The following is an 18,590-nucleotide window of genomic DNA, read 5'->3' as shown; positions in this document are numbered from 1 at the left end:
CCTGATCATTTGGCCTACTTCATGGTCATTCCCTATTTCTGAATGGGAACAAAGAGGAGAAGTAGATGGAAGAATAGATGCTAGCATGTAAATAAAAGTGACTAAGAGAATAAAGAGGTTGGGTGAAGAAAGGAGGAAAAATAGTTTGGTGAGTGGGTCTATGGTCTAAGGCAGTGATCCCCAACCAGTGGCTCAGAGGCAACATGTTGCTCACCAACCCCTTGGATGTTGCTCTCAGTGCCCCCAAACCAGGGAGTTATTTTTGAATTCCTGACTTGGTGGCAAGTTTCCGTTGAATAAAAACAAGATTTACTACCAAATAAAGCCCCCTGTAAGCTGATAGTGTGCATAGAGGCTGCCTAATAGCCAATCTTAGCCCTTATTTGGCACCTCCTTATGATGCTTGTGTTGCTCTTCAAGGCTTTTTTTTTCTCCAAGCCACATTTGACTGTGGCTCACAAGTAAGAAAGTATGGGGACCCCTGGTCTAAGGTTTTCTGGTGGGCCCTGGGGTCCCACTCCAACATTGGATGGTGTGTTTTAAAGATGTCCTGCATACCTGTAAAAAATAAGAGTTTGGCAATTACTGGCATTATAATGTGTGTAAGATCATCAGTTTTTGTTTACATTGGCATTTAGCATCATTTTTACCGGCCAAGTTGCCAGCGCTGGATTTCTTATCTGGGCTCCCCCCGAGGCCACCCCCCGCACATGCGCAGTGGGGAGAGGTCACACAGCAAAATTTTGGTGCGGCACGGTGGCATGCCACTCCTAAATTTATGCCGCCCTAGGCCTGGCAACCCTACCTTTATGCCACATATATGTGATGAATTACTCTGGGAATGTCCATTGGTTTTCTATATATGCCTATATTGTAGTCTGTCTAATATATACGGTGACCACCCTGCAATCTGACTTAGACGGGTAGCTTCATCACAGCTTTACCATGACATCTGTGGATCCACAAATTCAAGTTTTTTTTTACAAAACTATATACTAATACATCGTAACTAACACATCATCTATATACTCTTTTATTGTAAATACATTTTATCCCTGCCAGGCCTGCCTTTTATTCAAGTGTCCTCCCCTCTTTGCTTAAAGCTTTTTATTGGATCCCTCTTCCCCAGGGTTCTTGAGCCCACTGTGCTGTATCTGCTCTGTCACAGATGGGGCCACAGGCTGCTGACTGCAACTGATTGAGGCATTTCTGAACAATTACATAGCACAAAAGGGATAATAAAGAGATTAGCTCTTCATTATACATTTAACCAAAAATACACGAAACCACGCACAGACACCGAAGCCTCCTGCAAACAAAACACCTCCAGGGCCAGAGGAAGAACTACATTTCCCAGGCTGCACTTCTCTTCCTGGTTGTTGTCAGGGCAGGCAAAGGGTCGCTGATGCAATGCGCACTATTTGGCTGTGACTTAGTAAGAGGAAGGAGGGGGAGGTGGGGATGCTGCAGCCTTGGGTCTGTCTATCGGTTAGACAAATCATTACTTGGAAGCTTCTTCCTCCTCCTCGACAGGAGGCAGTGCGGAGGCGGGGACCCTAGGAAGGTGCTCGGCCGGTAGCCTGTGTGTCCTGACTCCTGCTCTCATCATGACTCTGGCTTTGCTTCTTCTTCTGTTGGGTACCTTGGTACTCTCCCAGGGATCCTCACTGTATAACAGCCCTCTGACAGCCAATGACCGGCCCATTATCGGTAAGAGAGGGTTACTGATGTAGGGAAAGGGGCCGCCAGTAGGTACAGCATATAGGTGCCAGTACCTAGGGCAATTTAATATGCTATGCAGCAGCTAGGTCTGTTTTAGCTCAGCTGGTAGAAGGCAAGTCCCAGCACCAGATGGGGCTTTTAGGAAAGGAAATAAAGATAAAATTACAAAGGGCATATTATGTATTTGTACATTGTCTATGGGCTGCTGAGAGTTCTAGCATAGGCTAGATATACAGTTAGTTATGGGGAGTGTGTTGCCCCTGATCATCTCCTGAATAGCTAATCTCTGTGTAACTGGGGGGTTTAGTTACCATGGGTCCTGGTCCAGTATTTGCTTGTGGGCCCACAGCCTCTCACTGCATAAACCCAAATAGCTATTTCTATACCTAGGGCTATTTCTATCCTTATTATCCATTTAACCATGTTTGGAAACCTATAGAAAAGGGAAAGATTTATTGTGTAACAGGTTAGATACCGTCTGTATAGTCATTAGGGATGTACAATCAGCAGAAGTCCAGGTACTGTTGAACTACAGCTAACAAATGCTGCAAGTAGGGCTACGGGTCAGACTTTGCAGATTTATTGTATCCCTAACACAGCTAAGAGCACAACTATTCATTTATTGCAACAGCCCCATCTTCTTTATCTCCAGGCTGACATTGGACTCTTTTTCGTTTTCCCTGGTAAAAGGTGCATATTCTCATACTCCATGGCTTCTGCATGGTCACAATCTCAGTAACCCCCATTGCTCTACTCCTGTTGTCCATTTCAGATACTCACACCTGATCATAAATGTTCTGCTTATCAGTCATACTCACTCTTTGTAGTGCATATCGCATTTCTGACATTTTGACTGAAACAACATACTCAACTGCGTAAAAGCACAAAAGTGCAAGCCAGAACTAATAAGAACAATTCTTTATTTGTTGAACTAATACACCCAGCAAGCAAAACAAGAAGCAAGGGATTGTTATTTTAGTATTTAGTAATTTAGTAAGTACTTTATTAAGTCTAAAGGGCAAATTCCTGTTCTACAGGGTATCATCTTTCTGCTTATTTTTTGTGTTTTATTATTCATCTGCCTTAAGCTACTCCATAACTAAACAAAAAGAGTTTTTAGTATTGTTGGGTTTCAGGTTACGAATGCACTGGGAAGTGACTGAATCAGAATGACTTAGCAGTTGATGCACTAAATGCTGCTTAGTCAGAGCTGTCCTACCTGGGAGACTCATTAGCTTATAATGTGAGCCCTATAGTACCCAATAACCTACTGTACTACCTACCATTGTTATACATGGTAACTGTCTCTTACCTGTTTATTCACGTGAATGACAGGCAGCACAGAGAAGTATGGGGCTTTTTTCTTTGGGCTCAAATGCTGCTGAAACAGTAGGGTCCCATTTACTAAACAATTTTTATATAAATTCGTATTTTTTCTAAATTATAGAACATCTCGGAATGTATGCAATTCAGAACTTTCTGGATAGCTGATCCTATACCTATAGATCAAATTCTAGTCCCCCAGGTTCCCCTGTGTTGATGCAGCTGGGTTTCCTTTGTTTGGTAACTCTGATTTTCCTCCTACCCAGATACATTGGTTCAGTTATTTGCATTTCATAGATTTGGTGTGTGGGTGGTAGCAAAGTATTGCAGAATATCCATTGTCTAGGTATACACCTTCATTTGCCATCAGATTACAAACCAAGTTTTTTCTTAACCCAATGTGTGCTTACTGTTTTTTTGTAAGTTTTTTAACCAGCAAATGGAAGTAATGGAGCTGACATGCAGGTTTCCCCAAATTGTATGATCATTAAAAAAGGTAGTGCAAGGTAACCTAGGCAACAGCTTCATACTGCTATAGATAGAAATCACTGGGGGCCCCCATTGCAGGAAGACTTGGGTGCAAAACTGGGGACAGATGTGTAACTCAGTTATGTTCATTTTGCAGTCCTCTAGGTAGCACTGAGCTACAGTGGGATGCCAGCAGTTGTGGTTCATACAGCTAGACGGACCACTGGTCAATTGAAAAATACATATTTGGTTTGTTTCAAAAGACATAATTAAGCCCTAGGTTTGATTCCAAGTAGGGCACGATCTACAAAATGTCTCTATTCTTGTGTGGGTTTTCTCCAGGTACTCTAGTTTCCTCCTATACTCAGAGAACACACAGGGAGGTTAATTGGCTCCTGATAAAATTGACTATAGTGTGTGTAAATGGGACCTTAGATTGCAAACTTGTGTAGGGAAATGGTAAATTGTACCTTTTCTAACTCTGTGGTCCCCTAGTATTTGGACAGCTATGAAGGGTCCTGAATGTAATGGCAAGTAAGTCCCTTGTTCCTGGGTCATAGCATGACCCCTTGTGCAGTTCCACAGTTTGGCCATTAGGTGTCACTGTGGTTATAAAACGCTGAGCAGCCATGAGGGTGAAGGCCATTTTGTGAAGCTCTCTGTCTGAGGAAGCAGGCAGAGAGAGAGCTACTGTGGAAATCTGGGAATAGGTAGGTTTAGAAAGAATAGGCAGCTCCTGTTATAGATCACACTAGGTGTGATAGACAGGCAGGGCTATTTAGTGAGCCGCATTTGCTCCAACCAGGATTGTAGAGGCATTATAAGCCGGGTATAATATTGCCCAGAGTAGGGTTAACAGTGTACAGACCTAGGGTTAGATAGTGATCACCCAGGTTCCACTGGAAGCATATACCTGAAAGCTGGGAGTTAACCCATTGTGCCCTGCAGCTAAAGGGTTATTGTGACTATTCCTTGTAAGTACTGCCTATGCTGTGAAATGCTACTACCTACCTATTCTATGCTGTAATTACTCCTAAGTGGCTGTGTAAATAAACAGTTCATGGTTTCAAGGTTAAGAACCACTGGCGCCCATTTATTGAGAAATACCACACATATCTACTGGCCTCCATACCAAGCGAGGGCTCACCCCTGAAGGATACAGTCTAATCCTGGGTAAAATACGGTGTGGCTTGTGGTAATTAAAGGGCTAATTTACTATAAGCTTACACTTGTATTATAGATAATCTCCAGATGATGTGTCTGTCTATATATGTTTACTATCCGCTTTTTTAAGACAGTATGTTAAAATCCCATTTTGCATATAGCTTGGTATCCTAAATGTATCATAGTGTGCATTGGACTATTCTAGAAAGAGATGCTGAATATGTCAGTGCTATATAAATAAAGGATAATACATATAATCTTGTTAAATATTCCCAGATATGGTGAGCAGCTAGAGAACAAATAAGTCATTTTTTGAAACAATGCACCACATCTTTGTAATATTTCATAAGTTCATAAATCTGTTTCCGTAACTGTTGCTGTCAAACACATTAAATGTTTATGTTTTAGTGAGTTAGGAGTCTTGAACAAACATTTTTTTTACTTTAATTGTGAAAGCCTCTGCCAAAAGCATGGTAGCTGCTGGTCACTATGCCATTGCAGTATACTTAGCTTGTGACCCATTCATCATCTCCATAGGAAACATTTTAAGTACTGAAAACATAAATTGGTAACCTGTGAGGTGTTACTGGGCTACCACTCCCAGCACCCCACCAAGTTGCCTATGGCTAATGTAGAAAAGAGATATGTTCAAAAGCCATTTTGGTAAATATGATCTATCTTTATTTATAACATGATTAAAAACCTTATCCTGTAATGCATTGTATCAGTGTAGTGTAACACCTCTGCAGCCCTGTTAACCCAGTAGGAAGTGGACTCAGAAAGTGCATATGGATGGATCCTAAAGGCCGCGCTTATTTAATAAGCAAGGTACACTAGTAGGCATAATTTATAAACATTGGCCAAATTTGGCCGTGGACAGTAACCCATAGCAATAACTCAAATTGTTGCATTCATTGTTCTACCTGCAGCTGACTGAAAAAAAAATCACAGCTTAGTTGCTATGGGTTACTGCCCACGGGCAATTATGCCCAGTGTTGATAAATGCCCTCAAGATTAAAACTAGGGATGCACCGAATCCCGGATTCGGTTCGGGATTCGGGCCAAATATTTGATTAGGTGAGCCAAAAGTGTGGCGTTTTTACTAAACAATAGGAGGACTATTGGGCAGTACGCTTTTAAAATTTTGACTTGCATTCTCCTTTAACAACACATTTAACAAAAAATATATAGGGCAAAGTTGCTGCATGTACCAATAGCCTAAACTACTGGAACAATGAAAAGTTGTAGCATCTGACTTTCATATCTAAATTATTATATTATTTATTCATTAAAACAGTAAATACCAGAACACAGGAACCAAAACTGCTGATTTGGAATGTCTAAGCATATGAAATTAGGTTTCAACTGTGGCCAATCAAATGATATGGTCAATAGAAAAGCAGAAAGGAAACTTTCAGGGAAGAGAAGAAAGCAGCAGCTACCATTAAATTAAAGGACTGGGTGTCATTACAGATTGCTGCAAATCTTGTTTTACTTGAAGTGAAAAAGCACCTAAAGGAACAGTAACACCAAAAAATGAAAGTATATAAAAGTAACTAAAATATAATGTGTTGCTGCCCTGCACTGGTAAAAGTTGGTTGTGTGTTTACTATAGAAAGTCTACTATAATTTATATAAATAAGCTGCTATGTAGCCATGAGGGCAGCCATTCAAAGGAGAAAAGGCACAGGCACATAGAAGATAACGGATAAAACACTATTGTATTCTACAGAACTTATCTGTTATCTGCTATGTAACCTGTGCCTTTTCTCCTTTTTTCCAGCTTGATTGGCTGCCCCCGTGGCTACACAGCAGCTTATTATATAAATTATAGTAGTGTTACTGTAGCAAACACACCAGTTTTACCAGTGCAGGGCAACAGTGCATTATATTTTTATTACTTTAAAGCTCTTTCATTTTTTGGTGTTACTGTTCCTTTAACTTCCATACAAAATGTTTTGGAGAAAAACATTCAGCAAAACTCGTTAGATTTCTAAAGTTGGAATTAGCATTTTAGGGGGTGAAGGGTGGTAATAGTTAGATGCATTTGGGTAACTATTTCTTGTAAGAACCTCTAACTCTTCAAAGGGAGTGAGTTCCCTTGGTTAGCCCTTTGGAAATTTGTTTTTTATTAGTATCCACAGGAGCCACGCTTTCAAAAATTGAATTCAGGGTTGTGATGACTTTCAGCAAAGAGTAAAATAATGACCCTTGAATGTTCAAGGATCTGTTCATACACTTGACATAGAATTGCTAAATAACATTTTCACTTCAAATAGATGACATATTTATCAATTCAGTTTATGTTGTTTCCCTTCTTTAGGTTTATCAATTCAGTTTATGTTGTTTCCCTTCTTTAGGTATACTTGCCCAAGAGACCCATTTTGAAGAGCTGCAGACGTTTGGTAAATCATATATCGCTGCTTCATATGTGAAGACCATTGAATCTGCTGGAGCAAGAGTAATACCTATACTGTATGTCTTTATATCAGGGAACTAATGTCATTTCAAACCCACAGCCTGGGATTGTTTTCAATTTTTTATTTTTATTGTCTAGCACCCCAAAGACATCCCCCTGGGAATGATACTCGAACAGGTCCGAATACAAAAAATTTGTATTTTTTCTTAAGTTTTCGCACTGTGTGTATTTTTTGCGACTTTTTCGTTAATTTGCGACAAAAAGCGCAACAAAAATTCAGATCATGTGATCTCTGAGGGAGCACACAGCCCATCACTAAATGGTGGCTCAAGGGAAAGTATGTAAAAGGCCAATAATTACTGATATATATATTCCAGTTTGGTGAAATTCTTTAATAGGTCACTTAACATGATATAAACTCTCTGTTGGTTAAGTATTCACTCTGGGGTACAGTTTTCCTTTAAAAATTGTGATTGTTGCAGGGCAAATGTCAATGAGTAAGGAAGCTGTGCATGATGTTGCTAGGGTGATAAACCAAAACTTTGGGGCAGAACTTTTTCTATGACCTTGTTGTACAAGGGAAACCATGTAACAAAGCATGTACAATACAAGCATCACACAGCCAAATACTTGTGTATTGTTCTTTTAAACGGGAACGCATCTCCAAAATGTTTAAACAAGTTAAAACTCTGACATCTATAAAAACACAAAAATATTAATGATGTGCATTTGCTTAGAATTGCCCTTATATTATACTTTGAGGTTAGCAGAACAGGTCAAAACAGGTAAAAGTAGTTATGCAGTACGGTTAAAGGGCAGTTGCATAGTTATTATGTAAATATTAGTTCTCATTTTCCTTTAATTCCAGAAAATCCCACAAACACACACAGCAAAAAACAAACAAACCAGATCTGACCCTTTAAAGTAAATCTATTTTTTAAAGGGATATTGTCACCAAAACCATAGTAGTTTGTGCCTGAAAACAATGTATAATGCTGTAAAAAGTCATTTTATATTGTCATGTTTATACTTTTTTAAACTTAGCTGAGGCAGTGTAAACTATTAAACAAAATCCTATATATGAAATCTGACCTAATAAAACTTGTGTAAATAAAAATAAATGTAATATAATGAAGTGTGTAATTATAATGTAATCATAGTATTCCTGTTAAATATACAATTTACTTGCAGATATTGAAAAAGACAAAAGTCACTTTTTCTGCCCCTTCACGGCACATGGACACATAGAGGGCACCATGTGCTAAATGTTCTGCTGACTGTACTGACAGTTGGGAGAAAATTTCAGAAGGAGAAAAAAATCTGATGTTTATTTGCTTACAAAGAATAGAAAAATGGCAGATGGTCCTTCTCTTCTTATTTTTTAATAAGAGTTTTCTCTTCTGAAATTTTCTCCCAACTGTCAGCCCTGTCAACAGAAATGACTAGCAGGCGGTGCTGTTGTTTCCATGCCATTATATTAGCAGAATATGAATTGCTTTTGCCTTGAAATAATGCACTTGCAAATACTGTATGTTTAGAAGGGCAATCTGAGCAATTTTACAATCTGTAGAGACATAAATGCTTGCATGAAATATTTGTTTAATAAAAAGTTATAGAATGCAATAAAGATATGTAAAAGGAAGGAAAGTGAGAGGGAAAGAATAAAGGACTTGGAAAATGAGACTGGAGGTCTAGGATAAAATACTGTGGGGATAAAGCAAAGGCAACAGAATGTAGAAGGTTGGAAAGAGAGGGATGTGGGAAGAGGAGCACATAACAGATTAAGGAGTGGATGACACAAAGAGAAGTTCAGAGTGGATTTTGGAGAAAGGCATGGTAAAAAAGTGTATAATAAGGAATTACTGTGTGATACTATTAACCCAGCTGACCGCCCTTCACTGTATCAAGATTCAGGGTTGTATACTATTCAGTCGGGGGGGGGGCACGGGGTGGATAACAAGGATCAGATGACTTGAAGGAAGGTGCAGTAGGAGGGAAATGGTTCTATAGAGTTACTGTGCTGTATACCCCTAATCAGTTGAGTAGAATTGGGTTCATCAAGACTTATCTGTGTTTTTTTTGTAGACTTAATCTTGCAGAGGAAGAGTATGAAAAGATCTTCAACTCTATCAATGGGTAAGTAATATACAGACCTATAATACATATAGATAGATTTTCCTTCAGGAATCTATAGGATGGCACACTCTATTTTTCTTACTATTTTCACAGCTCTACCTGGCCATACCCCTCAGAACTTTATGATGACACTACAATAATGCATATCTTATTTTTCAAAGTTCAGCTTTGGGACTGATATATGAATTCAGTGCCCCCAAATGTTTGCCCCTCCCCCTTTCCCCTTTCAATGGGCCATGTTTTAGAGCAGGCTTAGAAAGGCAAATCAGACAACTTGCTGGAGTTATTATGGAAAAGGCAGCCAATAAACCACTAAAAGGTATGGTGTGCTAGAGGAGTGGTTTCATGGCATGGACGAGCCTTGCAGATGCAAAATATTATTATTGTTTTATTTTTTGTGGGGGGATATGGAGAAATAGCTAGATCTTATATTAGCAGGCCTTTCACTTGCCAGCCAGGAGGCAAACACAGTGGGATATGGATGGTGTAATGTCATATTGACCTAAAGCTGCTATGGAGATATAGAAACATAATACAGGTATAGGATCTATTATCCCGAATGCTTGGGGTTTTTTGGATAAGGGATCTTTTCAAAATATGGACCATCATAATTTGTTTGCTAAAAATTATTTAAACAATAAATGAAACTTAATAGGACTGTATTCCTAGATTCATTCAGCTTAGTTGCCATCAAGTACTGCTTTATATTACACAGATAATGAAAATAATTTTTAAAACTAGAATTAAAATTTGCTTAATGCACTCTATGGAGATGGCTGGAGCTTTCTAGTTAACCAGTTTCTGAATAATTTACAAAATTATTTAAACCATAGTAATATTTCATGTATATAGAGGACTTATTTTGTTTTTTTACATGTGCTAGAGTCCTTAATGATTTCAGTGCATAGTTCATATTTCAAATATATGTGTAATATTTCCTTACAGTATACTGTTCCCTGGAGGAGCTGTTGACCTTGTTAAATCAGAATATGCACGAGTAGCTAAAATATTTTACAACCAGGCTCTTGAGGTAAGATTGCATAAAAAAGTGTCCTTTCAAAAATGGTCCTTTCAAATCCTTATGCATTATAGTGTTTTTCTAGTTTCAAAAACATGTCTCTTCTGAAATGAAAATCTTTATATGGATACAACATACCAGTGCAGATATTGAAAGAGAAACTGCCAAAATGCTGATAATATACAGTGGTGTGAAAAACTATTTGCCCCCTTCCTGATTTCTTATTCTTTTGCATGTTTGTCACACAAAATGTTTCTGATCATCAAACACATTTAACTATTAGTCAAAGATAACACAAGTAAACACAAAATGCAGTTTTTAAATGAGGGTTTTTATTATTTAGGGAGAAAAAAAATCCAAACCTACATGGCCCTGTGTGAAAAAGTAATTGCCCCTGAACCTAATAACTGGTTGGGCCACCCTTAGCAGCAATAACTGCAATCAAGCGTTTGCGATAACTTGCAACGAGTCTTTTACAGCGCTCTGGAGGAATTTTGGCCCACTCATCTTTGCAGAATTGTTGTAATTCAGCTTTATTTGAGGGTTTTCTAGCATGAACCGCCTTTTTAAGGTCATGCCACAACATCTCAATAGGATTCAGGTCAGGACTTTGACTAGGCCACTCCAAAGTCTTCATTTTGTTTTTCTTCAGCCATTCAGAGGTGGATTTGCTGGTGTGTTTTGGGTCATTGTCCTGCTGCAGCACCCAAGATCGCTTCAGCTTGAGTTGACGAACAGATGGCCAGACATTCTCCTTCAGGATTTTTTTGTAGACAGTAGAATTCATGGTTCCATCTATCACAGCAAGCCTTCCAGGTCCTGAAGCAGCAAAACAACCCCAGACCATCACACTACCACCACCATATTTTACTGTTGGTATGATGTTCTTTTTCTGAAATGCTGTGTTACTTTTACGCCAGATGTAACGGGACACACACCTTCCAAAAAGTTCAACTTTTGTCTCGTCGGTCCACAAGGTATTTTCCCAAAAGTCTTGGCAATCATTGAGATGTTTTTTAGCAAAATTGAGACGAGCCTTAATGTTCTTTTTGCTTAAAAGTGGTTTGCGCCTTGGAAATCTGCCATGCAGGCCGTTTTTGCCCAGTCTCTTTCTTATGGTGGAGTCGTGAACACTGACCTTAATTGAGGCAAGTGAGGCCTGCAGTTCTTTAGATGTTGTCCTGGGGTCTTTTGTGGCCTCTCGGATGAGTTGTCTCTGCGCTCTTGGGGTAATTTTGGTCGGCCGGCCACTCCTGGGAAGGTTCACCACTGTTCCATGTTTTTGCCATTTGTGGATAATGGCTCTCACTGTGGTTCGCTGGAGTCCCAAAGCTTTAGAAATGGCTTTATAACCCTACCAGACTGATAGATCTCAATTACTTTTGTTCTCATTTGTTCCTGAATTTCTTTGGATCTTGGCATGATGTCTAGCTTTTGAGGTGCTTTTGGTCTACTTCTCTGTGTCAGGTAGCTCCTATTTAAGTGATTTCTTGATTGAAACAGGTGTGGCAGTAATCAGGCCTGGGGGTGACTACAGAAATTGAACTCAGGTATGATAAACCACAGTTAAGTTATTTTTTAACAAGGGGGGCAATCACTTTTTCACACAGGGCCATGTAGATTTGGAGTTTTTTTTCTCCCTTAATAACGTAAACCTTCATTTAAAAACTGCATTTTGTGTTCAATTATGTTATCTTTGACTAATAGTTAACGGTTTTTGATGATCAGAAACATTTAAGTGTGACAAACATGCAAAAGAATAAGAAATCAGGAAGGGGGCAAATAGTTTTTCACACCACTGTATGTATACTCTCATATATACATAACCCATAAATTTGCTGTGATGAGTAACACATATGTATTGCTTGTTTACACTTTACTACCTTTTTCATTTAGGCCAATGATAAAGGTGACTATTTTCCCATTTGGGGAACATGCTTAGGATTTGAGGAGCTAACCTATCTCTCAAGTGGGGAAATTTTACTGACTTTGACTGAAACTGAAGATATTTCATTACCCCTTAACTTCAGCTCAAGTAAGTATATCCCTCTAACTCAGGGATCCCCAACCTTTTATACCTGTGAGCCACATTCAAGTGGAAAAAGTGTTGGGGAGCAACACAAGCATGAAAAAGGTTCCTGGAGGTGCCAATGACAGCTATCATTATCTATTTGATAGTCCCTATGTGGACTTGCAACCTACAGGAGGCTCTGTTTGGCATTATACTTGTTTTTTATGCCTCCAAAACTTGCCTTCTTACCAGAAATTAAAAAATGAGCCCCTGGTTTGAGGCCACTGGGAGCAACATCCAAGGGGTTGGGGAGCAACATGTTGCTTATGAGCCACTGGTTGGGGAACGCTGCTCTAACTCATTAGGTAAAATGCTTATCAAACAATGACTAACTTACCAGTAACAGAAGTTAGATTTTGGCTGTATTGAAACTTGTCTTCTTCTATTCCTCATTCATGTGCATCACACCCATTTACCTCTGTTCTCAGTTTTTCCTTTAGGTTTCTCCTTGACATATACTGTTCCCGAGGCAGGACCTGATTTTCAAAGCCCTCTGCTGCTCTTAGACCCCCCCCCCCCCTGCACACAATACTTTTCCCTGATTCCCTCTGCTACCCACTATCCTAGTATCTGCCTACATATCAAGCTGGGAGTGTTAGAGGAGAAGCAGGAACAATGGGAACTAGTGACAAGATACAGAAGGGCCATAACTAAAGGTTGTTACCTAAAAGGTAACAACCAGAGTTAACAATTTTTGTTAGGATTGAGGGACAGCTTTTATTTAAAACACAACAGTAATTGGTATAGTGTAAATTTAGTAATTGGTGGCTCAGATTTGGCACTTCTATAACTCAGGGTTGGCAGGCAGTAGAGATACATGATTAGCACTCCTTCACTGTTGAGTCCTTAGCATGTGTCTATTTTGTATACCCCTACTTCTGGCCCTGCTGAGAATTTACAAAACTACATGAAAGCATGAGGCTGAAGGCTAAATTTTTTAAACAGTCATGGAACTCAACTCCTCAACTTTTACAATAGGGGGTATGTGATTTTTTATAATGCATAAGTTTCAGTGGAGCCGATTCACTAAAGGTCGATAAAACGAGCGCTATTTATAGCATGCGTTAAAAAATGTATCACTTCTTATTTTTTGCGACTTAACGCTCGATTCACTAAAAGGACACGTGTCATAATTAAGAAGCGATGTTCTTTGCTTTATTTAACTCGTGATGAGTGATTTTCTTGCGTTATTTCCCGGCGTGCGTTATTTCCTGTCGCGTGCGATATTTAGCGCACGATATTACCACGTAACCATTACCGTATTTTTCGGACCATAAGACGCACCGGACCATAAGACGCACCAGTTTTTAGAGAAGGGAAATGAAGAAAAAAAGATTCTGAAACAAATACTGTCCTAAAATATTTTATGTGCATTAAAAGCGAACCTGTACCAGCAGCACCCAACATATTGCCCCCCACCTGTACCAGCAGCACCCAACATATTGCCCCCCACCTGTACCAGCAGCACCCAACATATTGCCCCCATCTGTACCAGCATATAGCCTACAGATATACTTTAAGAAAATGTTTTTACTTGCCCGTGTGGTCTACGTGCAGGGCCCTCCTCTATTCACCGGCGCTTAGCTGTGGCGCTGTGCGCATGCACAATGACGCGCATGCCCATACGCATGCGCGTCATTGTGCATGCGCACAGCGCCACAGCTAAGCGCCGGTGAATAGAGGAGGGCCCTGCACGGAGACCACACGGGCAAGTAAAAACATTTTTTTAAAGTATATTCGGACCATAAGACGCAGGGACTTTTTCCCCCCACTTCTGGGGGAAAAAAAGTCCGTCTTATGGTCCGAAAAATACGGTACTTTCAGAAAACGACTGATCAGATAATTACCATTTCCCTTAAAAAGTACCACCTGCCTCAAGTAGGTGTTAATATTCGATATTTTGCGCGTTTAACGCTTCATATGCTTTTGTGAATCATGCGTTAGTACTATTTCTATTCGCTAATTAATGTAATGTGTTAGAAATAAAGCTTAGCGATTATGCTTTTTTTTTGCTCATGCGGTATGCAGATTAAAGCATGCAAAATTACTTTGATGAATCGGTACTTATTTATCGCATGCTTTTTAATGCAAAAAAGCATGCGATAAGCGTTATTGACCTGTAGTGAATTGGCCCCAGTGAGTTTTGTAACAAATTACATCACTGAGCACGGATTATAACTGATGACATCAATAAGCACTGTTTATAAGGATATTCATAATACAGAATATTCAAGGCTCTTGCTTGTTATATATGTATATGCTGTATTGTATATGTATTACACAGGCTAAGTACAATTATTAACACTAACCTTGCTTCTCCTCTATTTACTTTCCATTATACTTTGTCATGCTGCAGTTTTCTACTGATTTAAAGCGTAACTTATGTCAATAGCTAATGTTTGGGTAAAGCATCTTGAAAGTTGAAAAAAAGTAAAGTTAAGCTTAATATCCTTAATTTGAAAAAACACATTTGCCATTGCCATATATTCTGCCTACTACTAGCCAGTGGAACTGCCCCGAGTGATAGTCTGTAAATAAAAAACCCTGACCTTGGCTCAGTGTCATAAATGAAGCTTGGAACCTTATTTTAATTTTAAAGACAGACCCCCATATATAATAAAAGGCACAACGTTTACCCAGTAGCAGTAACCCATAGGAACCAATAAGACCTGTAAATGCTTCCTGCTGATTGGTTGCTATGGGTTACTGCCCCTGTGCCTTTTTTTACATAACCCTCAGTGATCCTTATTTATGTCCCTTCTATATCAAACTAGTACTAAAGAATGACATCTCTGTGTATTTGCCTAAACACTGGAGCTGCCACATTACCAAAGCCACATAAAATCCTCCATAGACAGCCACTAGACCATTGAATATTTAGGGCCAATGTTATTATTAATACTATAACATATTCATTTATATTTGGGCTCTTGATGATAGAGATGCAGAAAATCCAGGATTTTTTGCATTGCGACTAGGCAGAATCCTTATTATATGGCAAAATATAGGGCAAAATATAAAAAGAAAAATAAAGCTTTAAATGTGCTGTTGATTTGCCTGCATTTAATAAGAAAATACGAATTAAGGTTAGAACTGGGCTCAATCGATTATGTGCAGTCAAAAAAGACTCCACTTCATACATCCCTAAACTTGTGGCACTGCTTGTGGTCGTAAATTACTTCATTTGATTTATTCTGTTGCTGTTCCAGTATATAAATAAATGCAAATAAGGTGTTCTTTTGATCACAGCTGTTGTTATCTGACAGTAGCATCTACATGCCCTATCTCTATAACTCCATTGTTTATTTTAAACTGTAATTCATTTGTTATTTCCTAGATGCTCTAAACAGCAAGTTATTTAAACATCTTCCTAAGGAGTTGTATACAGCTCTCTCCAGCAAACCTATAACTGCAAACTTCCACTACTGGAGTCTCTCAATGCAGGTATATACCCATTACACTAATCCATTAACAGATTGATAGCACTTCTTTCATTTAGCTACTTCATTATCTTTCTATCTGTCTGTCTGTCTATCTTTCTATCTACACATTTTGATATTTTTCATCCTATGAATTTTGTTTCTACAGAATTTTACTAAGAATGAGAAGCTGAGCAAATTCTACAATGTCTTGACAACAAACTCAGATGGATCAGTGGAGTTCATTTCTACATTTGAAGGTATGTTTTGTGATGTGCTTGCTGTATTGTTTATTTTTTTATTATATTGTTTAATTTTATTACACACATTTCCTTTAGCTGCATTACTACAGTTTAAACTATAGTTCAGCTAGACTGGAATTCCAAGTGTGCACTATTATACTCTTGTACTAGCAAAATGCATCAAATACACATGCTAATATTTCTATGTGTTTCAGCCTATGACTATCCTATTTATGGAGTGCAGTGGCATCCTGAAAAAAATCCATTTGAATGGAAAAAGACCTCAAACATATCCCATTCCTCAGAAGCAGTGAAAACAGCCTTTTATATGGCTGAATTCTTTGTTAACGAAGGTAAGAAATCTAAGGACCACATGGGAAAAAAAATTCCCTTAGGCTTATGTCACATGGGGCTGATTTTAAGCCGACGAAAAAAACGCAGGCCGAAGATCAACCTCTACGCTGGCATCAGTCTTCTTTGTCTGCACCAGGAACCATTGTGTTCGCCCTGGTGTATGCAAACGAAATGTGAACTCTCGTGTTTCTTCGACAATATCCACCCAGGCCAACACAATGGTTCCAGGTGTAGGCAAGGTAGAAGGCTGGTGCCAGCATAGGGACGGATTCTTGGCCTGAGAATCAGCCCCATCTGGCATTAACCTTAACTCTAATTGCAGGCATTTAAAATAAATGTGTCCAGGAAATTGTGACACTGTAAATAAAATAGTAAACATGTTGTCCTAGAAGATAAAAATAATTAAGTATTAGTTTTTGTTCCATTTATAGCTTGGAAGACTAAGGGCTATGACACACGGTGCTACTTGTCGCAGCTTCAAAACACCAAAAAATACCTGAATTGTCTCTGCTAACAGTTATCAGTATCAGTATAGAGACAGTTATCAGTATTGTCTATTTTGTGGCCAAGACAAGTAGCCGGCTACAAGTAGCTCCTGTGTCATTGCCCTAACACTCTTTCTCTGTATGTTTGTCATTTTATTTTTGATCCCTAGATGGTGATGATCTTTTGAGATTTAGGCAGAATACCCTGACTGATATAGCCAACACAAAATCTAATTGGCTTTACTTTCCCTACTGATTCCTTACCAGCCTCTGGTGAATTTACCTGCCATGTATTCAGTTCTAAAACTATTGATTCTTTTACCAGTGCAGTGGTTGATTAAGCTTAATTAATGCTGGCCATGCAGTTCAGTCAGCTTGAAGACAGAATATGATAAATGTGTGTCTCCTTAACCCTTTTAATTCCACCAAGTATTTATGAAAGCACAGACATAAAACATCAGCCTTCCCTGCTAGGTGGAATTGGTTTACAGCAGTGAAATGCTTAGGGTAAGGGCACACAGAGCATTTACTCCACTTCTATATGCTTCCATATCTACAGTATGAGAGCTTCGGCCTGAGTGCAGCTACATGGAGGGGAGCGGAGATCTGCCTGTAGAAACCAGATATAAGTTATTCAAACAGCTGACCAGTGAATGCTACAGATTACCAGAATGGTAGCTTTTATTACATGGCTCCCATTCTGCGTATTTGCCTATTAGTAGCTAGCTTGATTTTTGCAAGTTGCATTACGAAACTCTTCAAATTTCATCAAACTCTTCAATCTGTTTTTCAGCCAGAAAAAGTTCCCACCACTTCACTAAAGAAGAAGATGAGACAAAAGTTTTGATTTACAATTATTTCCCAAAAAACACTGGAAATATATCTGTATTTCAGCAAATGTATTTTTTTTAATTGTCCGTGTATATAAGTGCATTTAATGTGGGAAGGCTGTTTGTGCTATGCACTCCTTTTCATTTGCAACTATGGCTACCATGTGAAAAGCCTTACTGTCAGTTACACTACAACTCACTTAAGGAGAATCCTCGTTTGTCTAATTTATTTGCCAATAATTATAATCCTTCACATTCCATGTTGTAAAAACAAGTTCTATTGTCTGATACAGTAATGGGGGTTATTGTAACGCTCAGTGTTGGAAATAAACGAAGGATGTGCAGTGTTCAAAGTGTTGTGTATTTCATAATGATCTTTATTTTCTCTTCTCATTACTTGCATTGTTTTATTGCACAGCCACTTCATATTAGGTCTGGACTGCTATGCCCTGGCACTTCAAGTACATAGAGGCCCAAAGAGCACCCCCCCCCACCAGCCTAATAATTAGTGAGTGTCTGTGGCATCTTACAGCAGTCCCTCTGGCATATTTGGCTGAATCCACAGGAAAGAGGGATCCTTGATAAAAAAAATGAATTGAAAGCACACAGACTTATGCATAGGCTCATTGATATTTGCGAGAAACACCATTTTAAAAGAAGATACAGGTATGGCATCCATTATCCGGAAACCTGTTACCCAGAAAGTTCCGAATTATGGAAAGGCCATCTCCCATAGACTTTATTATAAGCAAATATAATTATTGAAAATGATTTCCTTTTTCTCTGTAATAACAAAACAGTGCTTTGTACTTGATCCCAACTAAGATATAATCAATCCTTATTCAGTGCAACACAATCCTATTGTTTTTTTTTTTCAATGGTTAAATGATTTTTAGAAGACTTACTTTAATTTAGGTTGATCCAAATTAAGGAAAGATC

At 38.8% G+C, this 18,590-nt stretch overlaps 1 protein-coding gene across 1 annotated transcript; it reads left to right on the top strand.

The window, feature by feature from the left end:
* The first annotated feature begins 1,465 nt into the window (after window positions 1–1,465).
* ggh (gamma-glutamyl hydrolase (conjugase, folylpolygammaglutamyl hydrolase)) lies at window positions 1,466–18,004 on the top strand. The gene is given in 9 exon segments (NM_001030427.1): window positions 1,466–1,710; window positions 7,038–7,152; window positions 9,182–9,232; window positions 10,178–10,262; window positions 12,147–12,285; window positions 15,659–15,765; window positions 15,910–16,000; window positions 16,198–16,335; window positions 17,615–18,004. Coding segments are annotated over 9 exon segments (948 nt in total). The 5' UTR covers window positions 1,466–1,607; the 3' UTR covers window positions 17,734–18,004.
* The last annotated feature ends 586 nt before the right edge of the window (window positions 18,005–18,590 follow it).

Source organism: Xenopus tropicalis, chromosome 6 (assembly GCF_000004195.4).
Source record: "Xenopus tropicalis strain Nigerian chromosome 6, UCB_Xtro_10.0, whole genome shotgun sequence".
Lineage (NCBI taxonomy): Eukaryota > Metazoa > Chordata > Amphibia > Anura > Pipidae > Xenopus > Xenopus tropicalis.
Note: the sequence above shows the minus strand (reverse complement) of the source record. Positions and strands in the feature narration are given on the sequence as shown.